Here is a 17,071-nt window from a genome sequence, read left to right as displayed (position 1 = left end):
TGTCTGGTTCCAAAGAGCTCCCACCCCCTGCCCCTGCCTGCCCCCTGGGAGTCCTGGCTTCCCCTCACAGTCACAGGACTTCTGAAGGGAACTTCCAAAACAGAAAATTCAGAACTGTTTTGGACACAATTTTGCACGGCTGTCTGGGGCTGAGTCCTTGCAATGCATATGTTCCCAGGGGATGAAGCCAGGTAGGTTAAAAAACAGACCCGTCGCCGGGCGCTGTGGCGCGCGCCTGTAATCCCAGCTACTTGGGAGGCTGAGGCTGGAGGATCGCTTGAGCTCAGGAGTTCTGGGCTGCAGTGCGCTATGCCGATCGGGTGTCCGCACTAAGTTCGGCATCAATATGGTGACCTCCCGGAAGCGGGGGACCACCAGGTTGCCTAAGGAGGGGTGAACCGACCCAGGTCGGAAACGGAGCAGGTCAAAACTCCCGTGCTGATCAGTAGTGGGATCGCGCCTGTGAGTAGTCACTGTACTCCAGCCTGGGCAATATAGCGAGACCCTGTCTCTTAAAAAAAGAAAAAAAAAAAAAAAAACAGACCCGTCAGTTCTTGGTTTCGTCTTCCTCTTTTGAGACAAAAATTCTTTGAAGTTAGTTTTTTCCGTAGACTTTCTCGGGTTAAATCACTTAAGAATTACTAGACCATCTCACCCATGAAAGGTAATTATGGTTGTTTTATGAGTGTGGAAGACATATAGCGTGTAAGTGCTCCAGGAGTCTCCTGTGAGTTATTAGAACTCGCAGGATTCATGTTCTACCAAATTAGCCATCGAGAGCTGATAGATTGTATCTGCAGTTCACTGAGACTCTGGTCAGCAGTGCACATTCGTAACAATTAAGTGCACACCCGTTCCCCAGAGGGGCTCTTCGGGCGAGGTGGTCGCCCCAGGTTGTAATAGCATGATCTGCATGAGGATTGAGACCTGTGTGATGAAAGTGATCTTTTCACCGGGACGAGGGTGTTTGCCTTGAGAAGCAGGAGGTCAGTGCCCTTGAGACCCTGGGGTGGGGGTATTTCTGACAGTGTCCCATGGACCAACCGTGGCCTGGGATCAGGAGCTCTGTGTTCCAGACCTGGGCCCAGCATGAGTCCACCACTTGTCGGGTCTCTGATTCCACACGGTCAGACTTTTCAGAGAACCCTGTTCCTGAGCTCCCCTGGTGCAGGGCATCCTGGAGATGCTCCTCTAGTCACCCTCAGGGACCACCTTTGCTGGGGGTCTCCACAGTATTGGGCTTCCCAGGTGGGCAGTGGTAAAGAATGTGCCTGTAATGCAGGAGACCTGGGTTCTATCCCTGGGTTGGGAAGATCCCCTGGAGGAAGGCATGGCAACCCACTCCAGTATTCTTGCCTGGAGAATCGCATGGACAGAGGAGCCTGGTGGGCTGCAGTCCACAGGGTCACAAAGAGTCAGACACAACTGAGTAACGGGAGCACAGACCAGCCGCGGTCGCAGCCGTGCCTGCCCTACTTCTGCCTGCTGCTCTGGGCCAGCCTTAGTTCTCACAGAAGCTTCGCAAGATGTGGACGTTACTGTTCCCAATCCGTAGATGTAGACATTGAGGCTCAGAGAGATCTAGTTACTTGCTCAAGGTCACACAGCCGATAACCACCAGAGTTAGACTGCGGCTCAGGTTGGCCTGACCCGGTCACACGAGAGGCCGTGTGACCTGCCTCAATGGTGCGGGTGCTGGGCAACGGTGGGAGCGCGGGGGTGTGCTGGGGGAGGCCTCTGGACTGGGAGTCGGGGAGATCTTTGAAGAGGCAGGATCTAGAGTGAGTGCAGGTGAGCTGGGGAAGGTCGCAGTGGTTCTGGGAACCTGGAGGAGCCCGGCTGAGGGGAGCCGTGCCGTCACCCGGGGGCCTGGGGAGGCTGGGGAGGTGGTGGGGGTGAGTCGGGGAGGGCACGGATGCCAGGAAGGCAGAGGGAGAACATTTTGCCTTTTATATGATGCTGTTTTCAAGGCATTTCATATGACCCTGCTCATTGGTCCTTAATACAGGAGGGATGGCGGTATGTTCACCTCCAAGTCCCTCAACATCAGGAAAAGATGGCCACCCTCCTGGTGGAGTGTGGCTTGCTCTGCCCTCAGTCAGACAGTGAGGACCAAGGCTCCTTGTCTGTATCTTTTACCTAGGGTGCCAGGAGTTGTCATAACTCGTTTCCTCTTTTATTCCACGTGGTTTCCAGCCTTCATTTCATTTACCTTGAGTATAAATTATTATAGAAATGACCATAAGTTCCTTTTGGAAGCAGGCCTTTACGTGTGTTCCAACACTTGGTGGGAAGAAACTTGGACTGACTTCCTTGCACAGTCGCAGGGAGTGGCCGCAAAGGGCCAAGAGGACAGGGCAGTGATGGTTGGGCCTTCTGGCGCTGATGGGCTACGGGCCACAGGCTGCCAGGACCACGAGTCCTGAACCAGGAGTGGGCGAGCAGGTCTCAGGGAATCCTGGAGTCTCCGAGTATGTGTGTGTGTGGGGGAGACGTCGTCACAGTCATTGGTGACTCACTCATTCCCTGGAACCCGGGACCAGCTCTTCCCGGGAGAACAGACTAAGGCTGTGTGGGGGCAGCTCCCGGCTCCCAGGGCACTTAAGGAAGCCCTCGGGGAGATGACGGCACAGTGAGCGTCAGCACCCCAGTCCCACAGCTGCTCCTGGTCCAGCGGCTGAGACCCCCAGTGGAGAGTCTGCCCACCTGCCCTGCGGGGCCCTCCTGGGAGTGCTGTGGCCACCTGGCTGCCCTGGGCATTCATGTTCCGCTTAGCTTTGCAGGTGTTCTTATGACCAGGGCAGCCAAGGCGCTCGAGACTGGTCCCAGTCAGGGTGCTCTCCGACCAGGGTGGGGCTCTTGGGGAGCCCGTCCAGAGTGTGTGCTGAGTTAAGTACCTGCGCACTTTTCTGGAAAGATCTTCCCAGATGCTCATAGGGAATTACTCTTCTTTTAACATTCCATCCAGAAAGAGCTGAGAACCACTGCCCTGAAAAATGGCCTTTTCTGGGTTTCTTTCTGACTCTGTTCTCTCTGGAACATCCATATCAAAGCATGTCCCCCAAAGCCTGCTGCTCAGAGGGGGCCACCCAGGCCTTGGGAGACACAGAGTCGGCACTGGGATGTGGCATGGAGGGTGGTCTTCGTCCCCCAGCCTGGTCTGGGGTGGCTGTGCCTGGGGCGTGAGCGTTGGGAACTGGGCACAGAGGTCCAGGGCCGGCTGGCAGGGGCACAGCGTGGCTTCGCCTGGCCCAGTGTGGTTTGGTTTTGTCCACACTCCTCCCAAGCTGGACGCCTTTCCCAAATGGTCCCAGAAGGTGGGAACGGCTCCACAGAACAAACCCGACTGAACCTTGGACTGGACTGCGACCATTTAGATTGTTTTGCTTGGGGGACATCTGTGCCATGGGGTCCCTGGGCTCCGAGAGGGGCCCCCACGTGGCCCCGGGGCTGTGGGGGACCAGAGAGGGAGGGAAGCAGGCTCAGTTCAGCGCAGAGAGGACTGGCTGTGTGTTCTCGCCCACGAGCACGCATTTCTGCCTGGCGGAGATCAGTCTGCACGGGGCACTTTGGCTCTGGATGTTCACTTAGCATTCCTGCACTGATTTCCACTTGGTGGCGAGCCAAGGCGTTTATCATTTTTAAAAGGCATGTACATTTGCGCCTTGTGGTTGGACCTCGTCAAGCGGCTGTCCTCTCATCTGCGGGAACAGCAGAGGTTTCCTCATTTAGGCACCTTTGCCGAATCAGCTCCCCTCCCGCTCAGCATTTCCTCAGGGCTTATCTGGCTGGGCCACAGGGAGAAGCAGTCTGTGCCTTTCCTACTGAAGTTTTCCTTACTATTAGTGTTGGAAAAATTCAAACATTTAAGAAGAGAGACCCTCCGGATGACCTCTCCCGTGTGTGTGTGTGTGTGTGTGTGTGTGTGTGTGTGTGTGTGTGTGTGTGTGTGTGTGTGTTTTGGTTGTCGTCAATGCGCCGTGGGAGTCCTTGCAGTCAGGTTGGGGTTGAGGTGACTGACCTCGTCCCGTGTGTGTTGTGTGTGTGTGTGGGTGTGTGTGTGTGTGTGTGTGTGTGTGTGTGTGTGGTGTTGTGTGTGTGTGTGTTGTGTGTGTGTGATGTGTGTGTGTTGGTTGTCGACAAATGCGCCGTGGGAGTCCTTGCAGTCAGGTTGGGGTTGAGGTTGAACTGACCTCATCCTTGTGTGTGTGTGTGTGTGTGTGTGTGTGTGTGTGTGTGTGTGTTTTGGTTGTCGTCAATGCGCCGTGGGAGTCCTTGCAGTCAGGTTGGGGTTGAGGTTGAACTGACCTCTCCCGTGTGTGTGTGTGTGTGTGTGTGTGTGTGTGTGTTTTGGTTGTCGTCAATGCGCCGTCGGAGTCCTTGCAGTCAGGTTGGGGTTGAGGTTGAACTGGAAGCCCTCAATGCCCGGCCCTTTCCCCTGGCCCCTGCCCTCAGGGTGCAACTGGGCTGCACGCCTGCTCCATTTCCCACAGCCCTAATCTGAGCCCTGACCCCTAAGAGACCTTTTCCTGTCAACTGGCCCAGCGGATAACAGCTGGAGACCCCCTCCCCCGCCCAGCCTTCCTCCCGCATCCCCTGGTGCCCCCCAGCCCTAGGTCCTTGTCTCCCCCAGCTCCTCTCCACACCTTTATTTACAAGACCTGGGGAAATTCCCCATCTAGACCCCAGTGGGGTCTAGAAAAGAAAGGGAAATCGCTCAGTCATGTATGACTCTCTGCGACCCCATGGACTGTAGCCTGCCAGGCTCCTCTCTCCATGGGATTTTCCAGGCTCTGCCTCTAGAGAACATGTATTTAAAGCTATGGATTCCCCCCACCACTGCCCTGCCTTCCAGGGGAATTCCAGTTAGAAAGAACTTGGACCAGCAGCTCAGGCCCGCGTGGATGACCAGCCTCTGTTCTCTGCTTCTGGGCTGGCCTGAAGGGCTCCTTTGTCGGGGTCTGGGAGGACGTGGTGTCCTCATTCGGCCGGGACGGGGTGTGGGATCGGCTGGCAGGGCACTGCCCTTCGGAACTGAGCTGCCCGGGTGGGAGAGAGAGTTCAGGATTTTATGAATGTGCCAGTCTTTAAAGAAAGTAGGCGTTTAAAGTGAGGAGAAACCTAAATATAACATGCTGGTCTGGACTGGATCCTGGACAGAAGAGGGCATCTTAGTGGAAAAACTGGAAAACTCGGAATAAAGTCTGGAGTTAGTAGTCCTGAGCTGCTGTTAGCGTCTCAGTTTTGACACGTGAAGGGTGTCCCTGAAGGATGTTAACATGAGCAGAAACTGGGAGACAAGCCCTTGGGGATCCTTGTACTATCTTGGCAGCTTCTCAGTAAATCTGAAATTATTCCAGTATTGACAGTTTATTAATTAAAATAGAAAACAACAACAAGGGGAGCAGCTGATTGCACTTGACCCCTCACCCTGCTCTCTGCACGCTTCTCAGCCAGCCCTTCTGAGCTCACCTGTGAGATTGGGGGTGGGGGAGCCGCGGCTGTGTCCGGGGGCTGGGGACCCAGGTGTACTCAAGGCCCAGCCTTGCCCGGAGTGTCAGGGTCTGAGGCCTTGTGCGCCAGGATGACCTTGGTTGGTGCTCCCTGCCAGCCGTGTGCAGTTGGGCTGTTCACCCCTCGGCTTCCCTTTTCTCCTCTCTGACGAGGGCTGCCTCAGAGCGGGGTGGCGCATGAGACGGTGTCTGTGAAGAGGCCACGGTGTGCTCTCTTGACCCCCGTGTGAGAGGAGTGACTTCAGTGGCTGGGGGATTTGGGGTCAGCGGTGTGGCCAGTGGGGTGCAGGCAGTGCTTTGGGCCCCCTGCCCCAGGGCCCACGTCCAGAGTTGGGAAACATGATGCCCGCTGTGAGTGACTCGCGGGGAACCTTATAGCTGGGCCCTGAGACCTGGGAGCTTCAGCGTTTGGATCCCCGAGGAAGCGCTCCCTCCGCCTTGCACATGGGCCAGGCCGTTGTGGGGCTTCCCTCTGAGGGAGACCCTTGTGGTGGAGAAGCCCGAATCAGAATGCTGGGTGTTTGTAGGCTCGGGTGACCAGGATGGCTTGTGGACTGCTGTTTACCTGTAGGTGGCAGTGGTGATACGGGAAAGCAAGGGACGCCCTGGGGAGGCGGGGGTGGGGTGGGGGTTCCAGTCTCTGTGTGGCTGTGTCGGGGGCTCCGCAGGGCTTCCTGTTTTGTGTTGAGTTCACCTCCCAGCAGCCCTGTGAGAAGACTGCTGTGATTATCACATCTTACAGACAACAGAAAGCCTTGAAGAGGTCACATTCCTGGGGTCACACAGTAATTGGCTGAAGCTTGAACACGCCAAAGCCTGGGTTTCAACTCCCTGCTCAGACTCCACTATGACGCCTGATTCTCCGGCTTCTGAGCCCAGAGGGAGACGCTGGGGAGAGCTGGAGCCTGGCTCCGATCTCACCAGGCCGCCTAGGGCCCCAGAGGATGTGCAGTCACCGCTGCTCAGTAGCACAGGTCCTTTGCTCAGCCACAAGTTTAGACGGAGAGCCAGGGTCCCCTCAGTGGCCGTAAGATGGGAAGAAGCTCCCAGAACAGCGTCGGGAGGCCTTGAGGTCTCCGCTGTCATGTGGACTGTAGACCATACCATCAAGTATGGGTGCCCATCAGACGTGCCCCTCGAGATCCTACAGCAGGAGGCACGGGAAGGCTGTGGGGTGGCGCTGTCCTTGGGCAGGCTTGGGGGACATGGCTTTCCAGGCCAGAGAAGCCCCAGTGACCTCCTCAGAGCTGGACGCAGATATGAGACCCCTTGGCAGGCAGAGTCCTCAAGCCTCTGCTGGGGTTCCCGCGCTCACACTCAGGCAGATGATCTACCTTTCCCTGAGGTGAGAGCTCGGCTGCACTAGGTCTTCTCGCCCCTGTGTTTCCTCTCCCTGCGATGATCAGGTTTGGTAAAGCCATACGTCAGGCCCAGGACACTGACTTCACCACTTCTGTTCAACATAGTCTTGGGAGTCCTAACCCGCTACAGGAAAAAAGAAATGAAGGGCATCCAAGTGGGAACGAAAGAAGTAAAACCATCTCTATTCACAGATGATGTGACCTTGTATGTAAGAAACCCTAAAGGTTTCATGAAAAAAGGAAAAAAAAAAAAAACCTGTTAGAATGAATAAATAGATTCAGCAAAGCTGCAGGATATGAGTCAACACTCAGCTGTTTCTCTACACAGTGAACAATCCGAAAAGGAAATTAAAAAAGCAATTTTATTTATGATAGCATCCAAATGAATAAAATCCCTAGGAATTAACCAGGAGGTAAAAGACTTGTACACTGAAAACTGCAAAACATTGCTGAAAGAAATCTTTTTGTTGTTGCTCAGTCACTCAGTCATGTTTGACTCTTCCTGGCTTCACGGACTATAACCCACCAGGCTCCTCTGTCCTCAGGATTTTCCAGGCAAGAATACCGGAGTGGGTTGCCATGTCCTCCTCCAGGGGATCTTCCCGACCCAGGGATTGAACCTGCATTTCTTGCATCTCCTGCATTGGCAGGCTGACTAAGCCACCTGGGAAGTCCAAAAGAAATGAGAGAAGATAAATGAATGGAAGGAAATCCCATATTCATGGACTGAAGACTTCATACTTTGAAGCTGACAGTACTAACCCAAAGTGATCTGCAGATTCAATGCAATCTCACTCAAAATCCCACCAGCATTTTTTTTTTTTTTGCAGAAATAGAAAACTCCATCCTAAAATTCATATAGCATCTCAAGGGACTCCAAATAGCCAAAGCAACCTTGACAAAGAAGGACAAAGTTGGGACTTCTCTGGTGGTCTGGCGGCTAAGACTCCCAAGTCCCAATGCTGGAGGCCTGGAATCCGTCTCTGATCAGGAGACTAGATCCCTAATGCCGCAACTGAAAGACTGAAGATCTGTGTACAGCCGAATAAATATTTCTTTCAAAAATAAATAAAAATAAACATACTAAAAGAAAGAGGGATAGTGTAGAAGGACTGCAACTTCCTGATTTCAGAACTCACCATCATCAGAGCAGTGTGGCCCTGGCACAGAGAGAGACAGAGACTACAGGACGAAACAGGGAGCCCGGAGGCAAATCTTCCCATGGATGGTCAGCTGATGTCTGACACATGTGCCAAGATCAGCCAGTAGGAGAAAGACAGTCTTCCCAACAGATGGAACTGGGAAAACTGGGTGTCCACATGCACAAGATTGGAGTTGGAACCTCACCTTATACCATCTAGAAAACCCAATGATGAATCAGTTAATAGCTAAACATGAGCTATTAATAAAACTATAAATGTTTTAGGAGAAAACAGAAAACTTCATGACACTGGATTTAGCAGTGCAGAGTGGGAGAATATACTTGCAAAGCATGTATCTGATAAAGGATTAATACCCACTTCTGTGAGGTTCCTAGAGGAGTCAACTTCAGAGACAGAAGATAGAAGGGTGGGTGCCAGCAGCTGGGGGAGGGGTGAGGAGTGAGGGTTTCAGGGGACTGAGCTGCAGTTTGGGAAGATGCGTCCTTTCTGGAGGTGGTGGTGGGGACGGTTACATGTACTTGTGCTTAATGGCCCTGAGCTGTGCACTGAGAAGCGGTTATGGTGGTAAATTATATGTTATGTATATTGTGAAAGTGAAAGCCGCTCAGTTCTGTTCAACTCGTTGCGACCCCATGGACTATACAGTCCATGGAATTCCCCAGGCCAGAATACTGGAGCAGGTAGCCTTTTCCTTCTCCAAGGGATCTTCCCAACCCAGGGATCGAACCCAGATCTCTGGCATTGCAGGCGGATTCTTTACCAGCTGAGCCGCAAGGGAAGCCCAAGAATACTGGGGTGGGTAGCCTATCCCTTCTCCAGCGGATCTTTCTGACCCAGGAATCGAAGCAGGGTTTCCTGTGTTGCAGGCGGATTCTTTACCAACTGAGTTATAAGAGAAGCCCACGTATATTTTACCACAGTAAAAAAAAAAAAAGAAAGAAAAAATCAGCAAGAAAAGAAGAAGAAAAAGTGTCCATAGGCCAGTGTGCTGTCAGAGCAGAGTGGGGGACTGAGGGGGTCAGAAATCACCGGATCCGCTACCTCATTTGACAGAAACAGCGCTCAGAGGAAGAGGCAGAGGTTGGGTCCAGGGCCCAGGGGTGACGTGGCAGAGCCAGGACTGAGCCCGGTCCACAGGCAGTGGGGCAGGGACAAGGTCTGCCTGCCTCCCTCTGCCTCCCAGTGCCCGACCCTCGGCAGTCATCAGCTGGATGGCCCTGTGCAGGGACCCCCCCCACCCCCACCCCCACCCCCGGGAGCATGTCTGCACCTGCCTTCTGCCCCCAGGCTCCGATGGGAAGGCTCAGGGTGGGACCAGGCAGGGCGGCCTCACCTGCAGCCAAGGTCAGGAGCACGATCTCCATCAGGCCCCTGCCCTTGCCTTCTCCAGCTGCAGGGTGGGGACAGGGCCTTCCCCAGCCCCTGAGGACTTCACATCAGCTCTGGCTGGTTCTTCCTGGCCTGTCTGGTCCTGTGTGCCCTGCCTGGGGACCACCGTGTTTTATTTTGCCTCAAAGTTACAGAGGAAGCTGCCTCTGGAGTCTGTGGGCTGGTCAGGTTATTCTTTGTGCACCTTCTTCTGGCCCTTCATCTGCCGTTAAGAGGGTGAGGGAAGAGTGGGGCCCCCTGTTGTAGAAAAGGACACCCCATGAAACAGGGCGAGTCTCTAGTGAAAGGGGAGCAGCTGCAATTAACATCCACTAGGAGGTCAGGGACCCAGAGCAGAGGCATCCACGGCTCTGAGTGCAGTGCTGGGACTGAGTTCCTTTCCACCTGGCTGGTCCACCCCACCTGCCTCACTGGCCTGAACCCATCCAGAGCCCAGAAGGCTCATCTCAAGTTGATGGGGCATCTTGTCAGATGAGTCCTGCCCATGCAGCGCCCTTTTCTCCTCTCCACCCCCGACAGGAAGCAGCCCAGCCCCTCTGGGCTCCTTCCCACTCTCTTGATTGTGGAGGAGGCTGAAGATTCGGCTGTTTTTCCTCCAGGCTCACCAAGACGCGGCTGCTGAATGCAAAAATGCTAACCCAGCCCTCTTTAGCGTCTGGTGCTGGCTGCTTCTGATGTCGCTGTATTTCACATCAAAGTGTAGAAATCAGCAGCCAAGAAACCAAGCCCCTGGACTGGAGTGTCCTCCCATAATCACGGCCCTGAACTTCAGAGCATGTGGGAGGGACCCTGTGGCAGGATGGGGTGGACTGCTGCTGGAAAAGAACCTTGCCGTCAGGGTCCAGACATCCCAACCAGAATGGAAGCTCGGAGCCTTAGCCACTGCACCACCAGGGAAGTCCCAGGGTTGACATTCAAGCACCCTGGCCCCCAGCCCACACCAGGCAGGGGGCAGCCTTTTCTGAATGGAGAAAACGCCATGGCAACAGCATCAGGATGACAGGCTCTGAAGGTTTAATGGGCTCTGTGTCTGCCCCTGCTCTGCCCAGCCCTGCACAGCCCTGTCCAGCTCTGCCTTGCCCCTGGCCGTTAGCATATCACTGGAGACCTCTGGAAGGTCAGCCCTTTGCTGCCCGGGTCACTGGCGCTTTGATCTGTCTCCATCCTGAGGGCTGGCCGGCGGGAATGACTTGCCCCCTGACCTCTGGAGCATTGTGTTTCTGCCGTTGCACCAGGATTTATTTATCTTGGGTTTTGACAATTTACGTGATAACAGAAATGAGCCTGAACTTGGCGTCCTCCGGCCTGGGGAGGGAGCCCATGGGCGTGGCCACAGTTGGAGGGCAGTCAGATCCAGCTTGGTCCTATGGCAGGAATTCTTTTATGAGGAAAGGAAACTGAGAAGCGAATTGAGCTCCTTTGTCAGCCTTCCCTCCTTCTGTCTCAGCTGAGCCAGATACCACAGTTGTATGTCTGAGGCATTTCCAGCAAAATGAAAATAAAGAGGCATTCTTCTGGGGTCGGTTCTTTATACTCAAAAGGAACCTCTATCTTTTGCTGAAAACTCAGAGCCTGGTGATTGAATAGAGAGTGCTGACCCCGAGGAGAGGTTCTCACGCCTCTGACCCCCTTCCCGGTGGCGAGGAGGAGGGGTGGGGGGGTTCACTGATGGAAGTTTCCTCTATCAGTCCTCCAAGACAGTGTCCCCTGGCCTTGCTGGTGTCCCCTGTTCTCTCTTCCTGAGTCTGTGTGTGACCCATGCTGAGATGGGACAGACCACAGGCGGATGGTGGCCCTTTGGCCAGCTGGCCTGTCCCCTCACTGGCTCCGAAGGGTAGAAGGTGAGCGGCTTTACTAGGAGGCCGCAGAGGCCCTACTGTGTGTGACCCCAGATTGGGGGGGGGTCCCTCCTCTGGGGGTGGGCCCCTCAGAGATCCGAGTGGCAGAGTGAGTAGGGGGCAAGGGTCTCGTCGCGGACCCCTCCAGCTGCTGCCTTGCGCTGCCCTGGCCTCAAGCAGCCTCTGCGTCCAGCCTTCCTGGCTCGAGACTGGACGGTGCTTCGGCCATTCCTCCTGGATGCCTGCCCCAGCCCCACCCCCACGATGATGGCCCTTGAGGGCCCAGCGGTGCTGCCTGTGGCTGGGTGGCGTGGCCTCTCCTCCATCCTGACCTTTGCCTCTTTGCACTGGCCCCTGGCTCCTCCTCCTTTCCTCCCTCCCCACACTTTCCTCCCCCAAGGAGGTGCCTGCGTGCGTGCGTGCTCATCATGTCTGACTCTCTGTGACCCCACAGACTGTCTGTGGGATTTCCCCCCCCCCCCCGTCCGTGGGATTTCCCAGGCAAGAATACTGGGGTGGGTTGCCATTTCCTTCCTCTAGGAGATCTTCCCGACTCAGGGTTGGAACCCACGTCTCCTGTGTCTCCTACATTGCAGGCGGATTCGTTACTGCTGAGCCACCAGGGAAGGCCCCCCAGAGGAGGGGGATTCATCAAATGCCACCTCTGCTGCAGCCGGGTGACACCGTGGGCCCTAGTGAAGGGCCCCCGGCCCCCACCCAGAGCCCCGCACACGGGCTCACCCAGCCACTCTCGCCCCTGGGGCAGGCTTGCTCCTTTTGTGGGGTGGAGAGTCTTTGGGTGTCAAGGGTGACGACTAAAGAGGGTGAGGAGGTTGAGGATACTTGCTTTTTGGTAAAGCCTGAAGCAGTGAGGGTTGTCCATGCAGACCGCAGGCCAGCTCACTGATGTCCAGAGCTGCGGCCAGGTTCCTGGAGTGTGGTGACCGCTGGGAAGGACCACTGTTGATGGAGCGTGAGCTCTGGGCTGCGTGTGCAGAATGAGCATGCCTTCCCCGCAGCTGCGTCCAGTGGAACCAGCTACTTCCAGTGTGCACAGAGGTCATGGGGTTCACGCTGTCAGTGGACATGCACGTTGTATGAAGCTTTTGTTAGCTAAAGAGCCTGGTGACTGTCTCTCTGGAGAACTAAACAGTTTGGACAGGGCAGCGTTGGTTCCAAACTCACGGTGCTGACAGCTGGGGCCACATCAGCAAGTGCCCAGCTGTTAGACAGACCTAAGACCAGATGTCAGTGCCTATCCAGCTGTGTGATCCTGGCCAGCGTCCCAACCTCTCTGAGCCTTGCTTCCTCTAAATGTGGGAGAGAATACTGCCTGTCTTAGTATTTTAAAAAGCTTGTTAAAATAGATGTAACAAAATGTGCCATTCTAACCACTCTTAAGTATTAAACGCATTCACGTGTTCATGCACCCACTCTCTGGACCTTTATCATCAGCTCTGTCCCCAGTTCAGTAGTAACTCCCCACTCCCTCCCCCAGCCCCTGGCACCCACCATTCTACTTTCTCTCTGTGAATGTGATTGCTTTAGGAACCTCCCATAAGGGGAATCATGCAGTATTTGTCTTTTTGTGTCTGACTTATTTCACTCAGCATAATACCCTGGAGGTCCACTCATCTTGGAGCAGGTGTCAGAATTTCCCTCCTTTTTCAGACTGAGTAATATTCCTCTGTGTGAATCTGCACGTTCTATTTATCTGTCATCTGTGTCTGGACACCTGGGTTGCTCCCTGGCTATTAGGAATAATGCTGTTGTGAACACAAGAGTGGAAATACTCTTTGAGGCCCTGCTCTCAGCTCTACTGGGTGTGGACCTGAAGTGGGATTGCTGGATCATACGGTAGTTCTGTTTTCAGTTTTCTGAGAACCTGCCATGTTTCCCACAGGGACAGCTCATCATTTTCCATCCACACCAACAGTGCACAAGGGTTCCAGTCTCTCCACATTCTCACCAGCACTGCTTATGTTCCATTTTTTTTTTTTTTTTGATAGCAGTCGTCCTAGAGAGTGTGAAGTGATATCTCATTGTGGGTTCGATTTGCATTTCCCTAATGATTAGTGATATTTAGCAATTTTTTTCAGGGACATGTTGGTCACTTGTATATCTTTTTAAAAATTTAATTAACTTGGCTGTTGTGGTGGGGCTTAATTGTGACACTCGGAATCTTTTGTTGTGGTATGTGGGCTTAGTTGCTCGGACACATGTGGGATCTTAGTTCCCGGACCAGGGATTCAACCTGCATCCCTTAAATTGCAAGGCAGATTCTTAACCTCTGGAACACCAGGGAAGTCCCTGTATATAGGTGTTTTTTTTTTTTTTTTTTTAAGTAATGTCTGTTCAGGTCCTTCTGTTGTTGTTGTTGTTCAGTCACTAAGTTGTATCCAATTCTTGGCAACCTCATGAACTGCATGCAGCCCACCAGGCTTCTCCATCCTTCACTACCTCCCAGAATGTGCTCAAATTAATGTCCACTGAGTCGGTGATGCCGTCCAACCATCTCATTGTCTGCTGCTCTCTTCTCCTTTTGCCTTCAATCTTTCCCAGCATCAGAGTCTTTTCCGATGAGTCGGCTCTTCGAATCAGTTGACCAAAGTACTGGAGCTTCAGCTTCAGCATCAGTCCTTCCAGTGAATATTCAGGAGTGATTTCCTTTAGGATAGACTGGTTTGATCTCCTTGCTGTCCAAGGGACTCTCAAGAGTCTTCTCCAACACTACAGTTCAAAAGCATCACTTCTTCGGCCGTCAGCCTTTTTTATGGTCCAACTCTCACATTCATACATGACTAGCAGGAAAACTGTAGCTTTTACTATACAGACCTTTGTCAGCAAAGTGATGTCTCTGCTTTTGAAGACACTGTCTAGGTTTGTCATAGCTTCCCTTGCAAGGAGCAAGCGTCTTTTAATTTCATGGCTGCAGTCACCATTCTCAGTGATTTTGGAGCCTAAGAAAATAAAATCTGTCACTGCTTCCCCTTTTCCCCCTTCTATTTGTCATGAAGTGATGGGACTGGATGCCTTTGCCCATTTTTAAATTGGGGTTTTTGTTGCATTTGAGTTGTAAAAGTTCTTTGTTTATCCTAAAAAATACTAACTCCTTGTCAGATTTGCAGCTATTTTCTAACATTCTGAACATAGGTTACTCTGTTTTTACTCTGTTGATTGTGTCCTTTAATGCACAGAAATGTTTGCATTTTTTATGCAGTCCAGTTTATCTGTTTTTTTTTTCTGTTGCCTGTGCTTTTGGTGTCATATCCATGAATGAAATTATTGCCTCATACAATATTATGAGGGCTTCCCAGGTGGTGAAGAACCCACCTGCCAATTCAGGTGATGTAAGAGATAACGGTTTGAGCTCTGGGTGGGGAAGATCCCCTGGAAGAGGGCATGGCAACCCACTCCAGTATTCTTGCCTGGAGAATCCCACGGACAGAGGAACCTGGCAGGCTATAGTCCATGGGATTGCAGAGAGTCGGAGATTACTGAAGCGACCTAGCACCCACACACCAACATCATGAAGCCCTCCCCCTGCATTTTCTTCTAAGAGTTCCAACTCCTGTGAGTTTAGTGACTGAAGGACAGCATTGGGGGTCACCCCTTGACCCCCTGTCCCGGGTGTTCTCTCGGGAATAGCACTAGAGCTGCTGTTGGCTCAGCCCATCTGCTTGGGGGGGAAGTGGGGTGCATCCCGTCCCCAGTCTTTCCTGCCAGACCCCTTATTCCAGCAGAAATGTAAAGCAGTTTTCTTTCTGAATTTGCAGAAAAGGCAACAGATGGCTCCCTGCAGAGCGAGGACTGGACGTTGAACATGGAGATCTGCGACATCATCAATGAGACGGAGGAAGGGTGCGTGTCCCCTCTGCCCACTGGTCAGGTGGCCTGTCAACCACAGTGTCTGACCGAGTGATGCTCAGATGCTCCGCCCTCCCGCTGGCGCCCCCAAAGGCGCTGCTAGAGTCAGAACAGTGACCCCCTCTTTAATAACCTGCTTTTAATCACAAGTGAAAATGAAGTTGCCTGGTTACTGAGTCCCCTGCAGTTGATCTTCCCCTCTCCCCACCCTCTGCAGCCCTGGGCTGTCTCTGCCCTGCTTTGCTGGACTGGACAGAGCCCCGTGAAGGAGAGAGCCCTCAGGATGTGTAGTGGGCGGTGGAGCAGGGAAGACATGCCGGGCCCAGGACCCCCCGCCCCTGCAACGCTGGGTCTGCTCTGCTGCTGTGTTTACATCCTCTTCTGCATCACAGCTGCATTCTGCATGCACTTCTTCCAAATTCGTTGGTGTTTGACTCTCTATCTGTACCATAAAAATGAAATTTATGGTAGTAGCACCCTTGTAAACCACCTCCAGACCTGGGCAGCTCCGGCCTTGCCCTGAGCTCTGTCCTTACTGGCCTTGCCATGTGGACGCTGGATGAAATCAGGACCAGCCTCCTGGTTTCACTCAACGTATATTTCCTGAGTGACCACCTCATACTCAACCCCAGGGGATAAACAGACTCCCTCGCTCGGCACTGACATTCCAGAGCAGGGAGGCAGGCCGTGAACAAGACACCCTGGTCAGCTGGTGACTCGACTGTGCAGAGCTGAGCTGGGGAAGAGAGGGCAGTGACCACTTGTGCACAGTCACCAAGGAGGCCGGGAGGCAACAGGGGCAAGGGGCTGCCCCTTCCCTGGGCCCCAACCCTGTATCCGGCCCTGGTTCCGCCAGCCTGTGCGACAGGGCCAGCCCCTTTGAATGTTGAGGAAGCTGAAGCTTGCCCGGGTTGGCCCGTGCCCAAGGTTAGCACAGTTCAGAAGGGTAGATGCAGGACGCAAGGCCTGCTGACCGGCTCCAGCCTGGAAACTCTGGGTATGCTTCCTTCATTTATTCAGAGCTCACCTAGCAGTTTGGGGTCCTGATGGGCACAGGTTTGACGTGCTCTTCCACAGGCCCCTTGCTGGGCTTGCCCTGATGCCCGGCCTAAGGTAACCTCCAGCCTGGGGCCTTGTGTGGCCGCCCCTGGTGCCCTGGGCCCTTGGTCACTAAGCAGCAGTGCCTGGCAGAATAATACCCCCCTACCTGGATGTCTTAGATCCTGTTTCCCAGGCCTCCCTGGGATACTAGTCAGGTGCAGGCACCTGGGTTTGATGAATGCTCCCCGGAGTCTCGGGTTGGCTCTGGTGAGGATCACGGTCGTTTTCATGACCTTCTCGGACCTTCCCCAGCTCACAGAGTCCTTGTGCCCAGCCTCTATGCTGGAGGAGCCCATTAACTGCAGTGGAGCAAGGGAACAACTAGGAGGGGTGGCAGGAAGGGAGTGGGGGTGCCCAGGGTATGAAGGGGGTGCAGCCTCGCCCTCCTGGGGAACAGAGAGGAAACAGCTCAGAAGCGGCAGTCCTGGTGCCAAAGGACCAGATGGCTTCAGGATGACTGGAGGAGTCTGGGGTCTGTGGAGACTCTGGGGAGGCCAGCTCCTGCAGCTCCAATCTCTCCCCCAGAAGCTGCCGGGTGTGGTATCTCCTTCCTGCTCTCAACCTCTGGGCCCCTGCTCCCCTGCTCCTGGCTCCTGGCTGATCTGCTGCTGCAGGGAGCTGTGTGGGGCCCCCGATAGGACTTGGATCCTATCTCCAGGCTTCTTCCTGGGAGAAGGGTAAATAATACTTGCCTTTGTGCTCCCTCTCAGGCAGCACCTCCCCTCTTAAGTTGGGAGCTACAGCATCTCTGATTTCCCTCCTTGCATCCCCCATTGGGAGCCTGGGTGCTGTGCTCCCTGAGCCACAAGTGAGCGTAGCCCTGGGCGGCTCTGCCTGTT

The 17,071-nt window shown here is 54.0% G+C and overlaps 1 protein-coding gene and 1 long non-coding RNA gene across 7 annotated transcripts in view; both read left to right on the top strand.

Moving 5' to 3' along the window:
- The window catches only part of TOM1L2 (target of myb1 like 2 membrane trafficking protein), a 72,620-nt gene that overhangs the window by 25,284 nt on the left and 30,265 nt on the right, over positions 1-17,071 (top strand). For all 6 annotated transcript variants that reach the window (XM_043472695.1, XM_043472680.1, XM_043472689.1 and 3 more), the window contains exon 2: positions 15,041-15,125. In XM_043472695.1, coding sequence (XP_043328630.1) covers positions 15,041-15,125 — 85 coding nt within the window. The remainder of the gene's footprint in view (positions 1-15,040; positions 15,126-17,071) is intronic.
- Positions 216-6,721, top strand: LOC122443938. Its single transcript, XR_006270151.1, has 3 exons — positions 216-475; positions 6,041-6,046; positions 6,564-6,721. It is a non-coding gene; the product is annotated as an uncharacterized LOC122443938 (long non-coding RNA).

Source organism: Cervus canadensis, chromosome 1, assembly GCF_019320065.1.
Source record: "Cervus canadensis isolate Bull #8, Minnesota chromosome 1, ASM1932006v1, whole genome shotgun sequence".
NCBI classification, from domain to species: Eukaryota; Metazoa; Chordata; class Mammalia; order Artiodactyla; family Cervidae; genus Cervus; species Cervus canadensis.
Note: the sequence above shows the minus strand (reverse complement) of the source record. Positions and strands in the feature narration are given on the sequence as shown.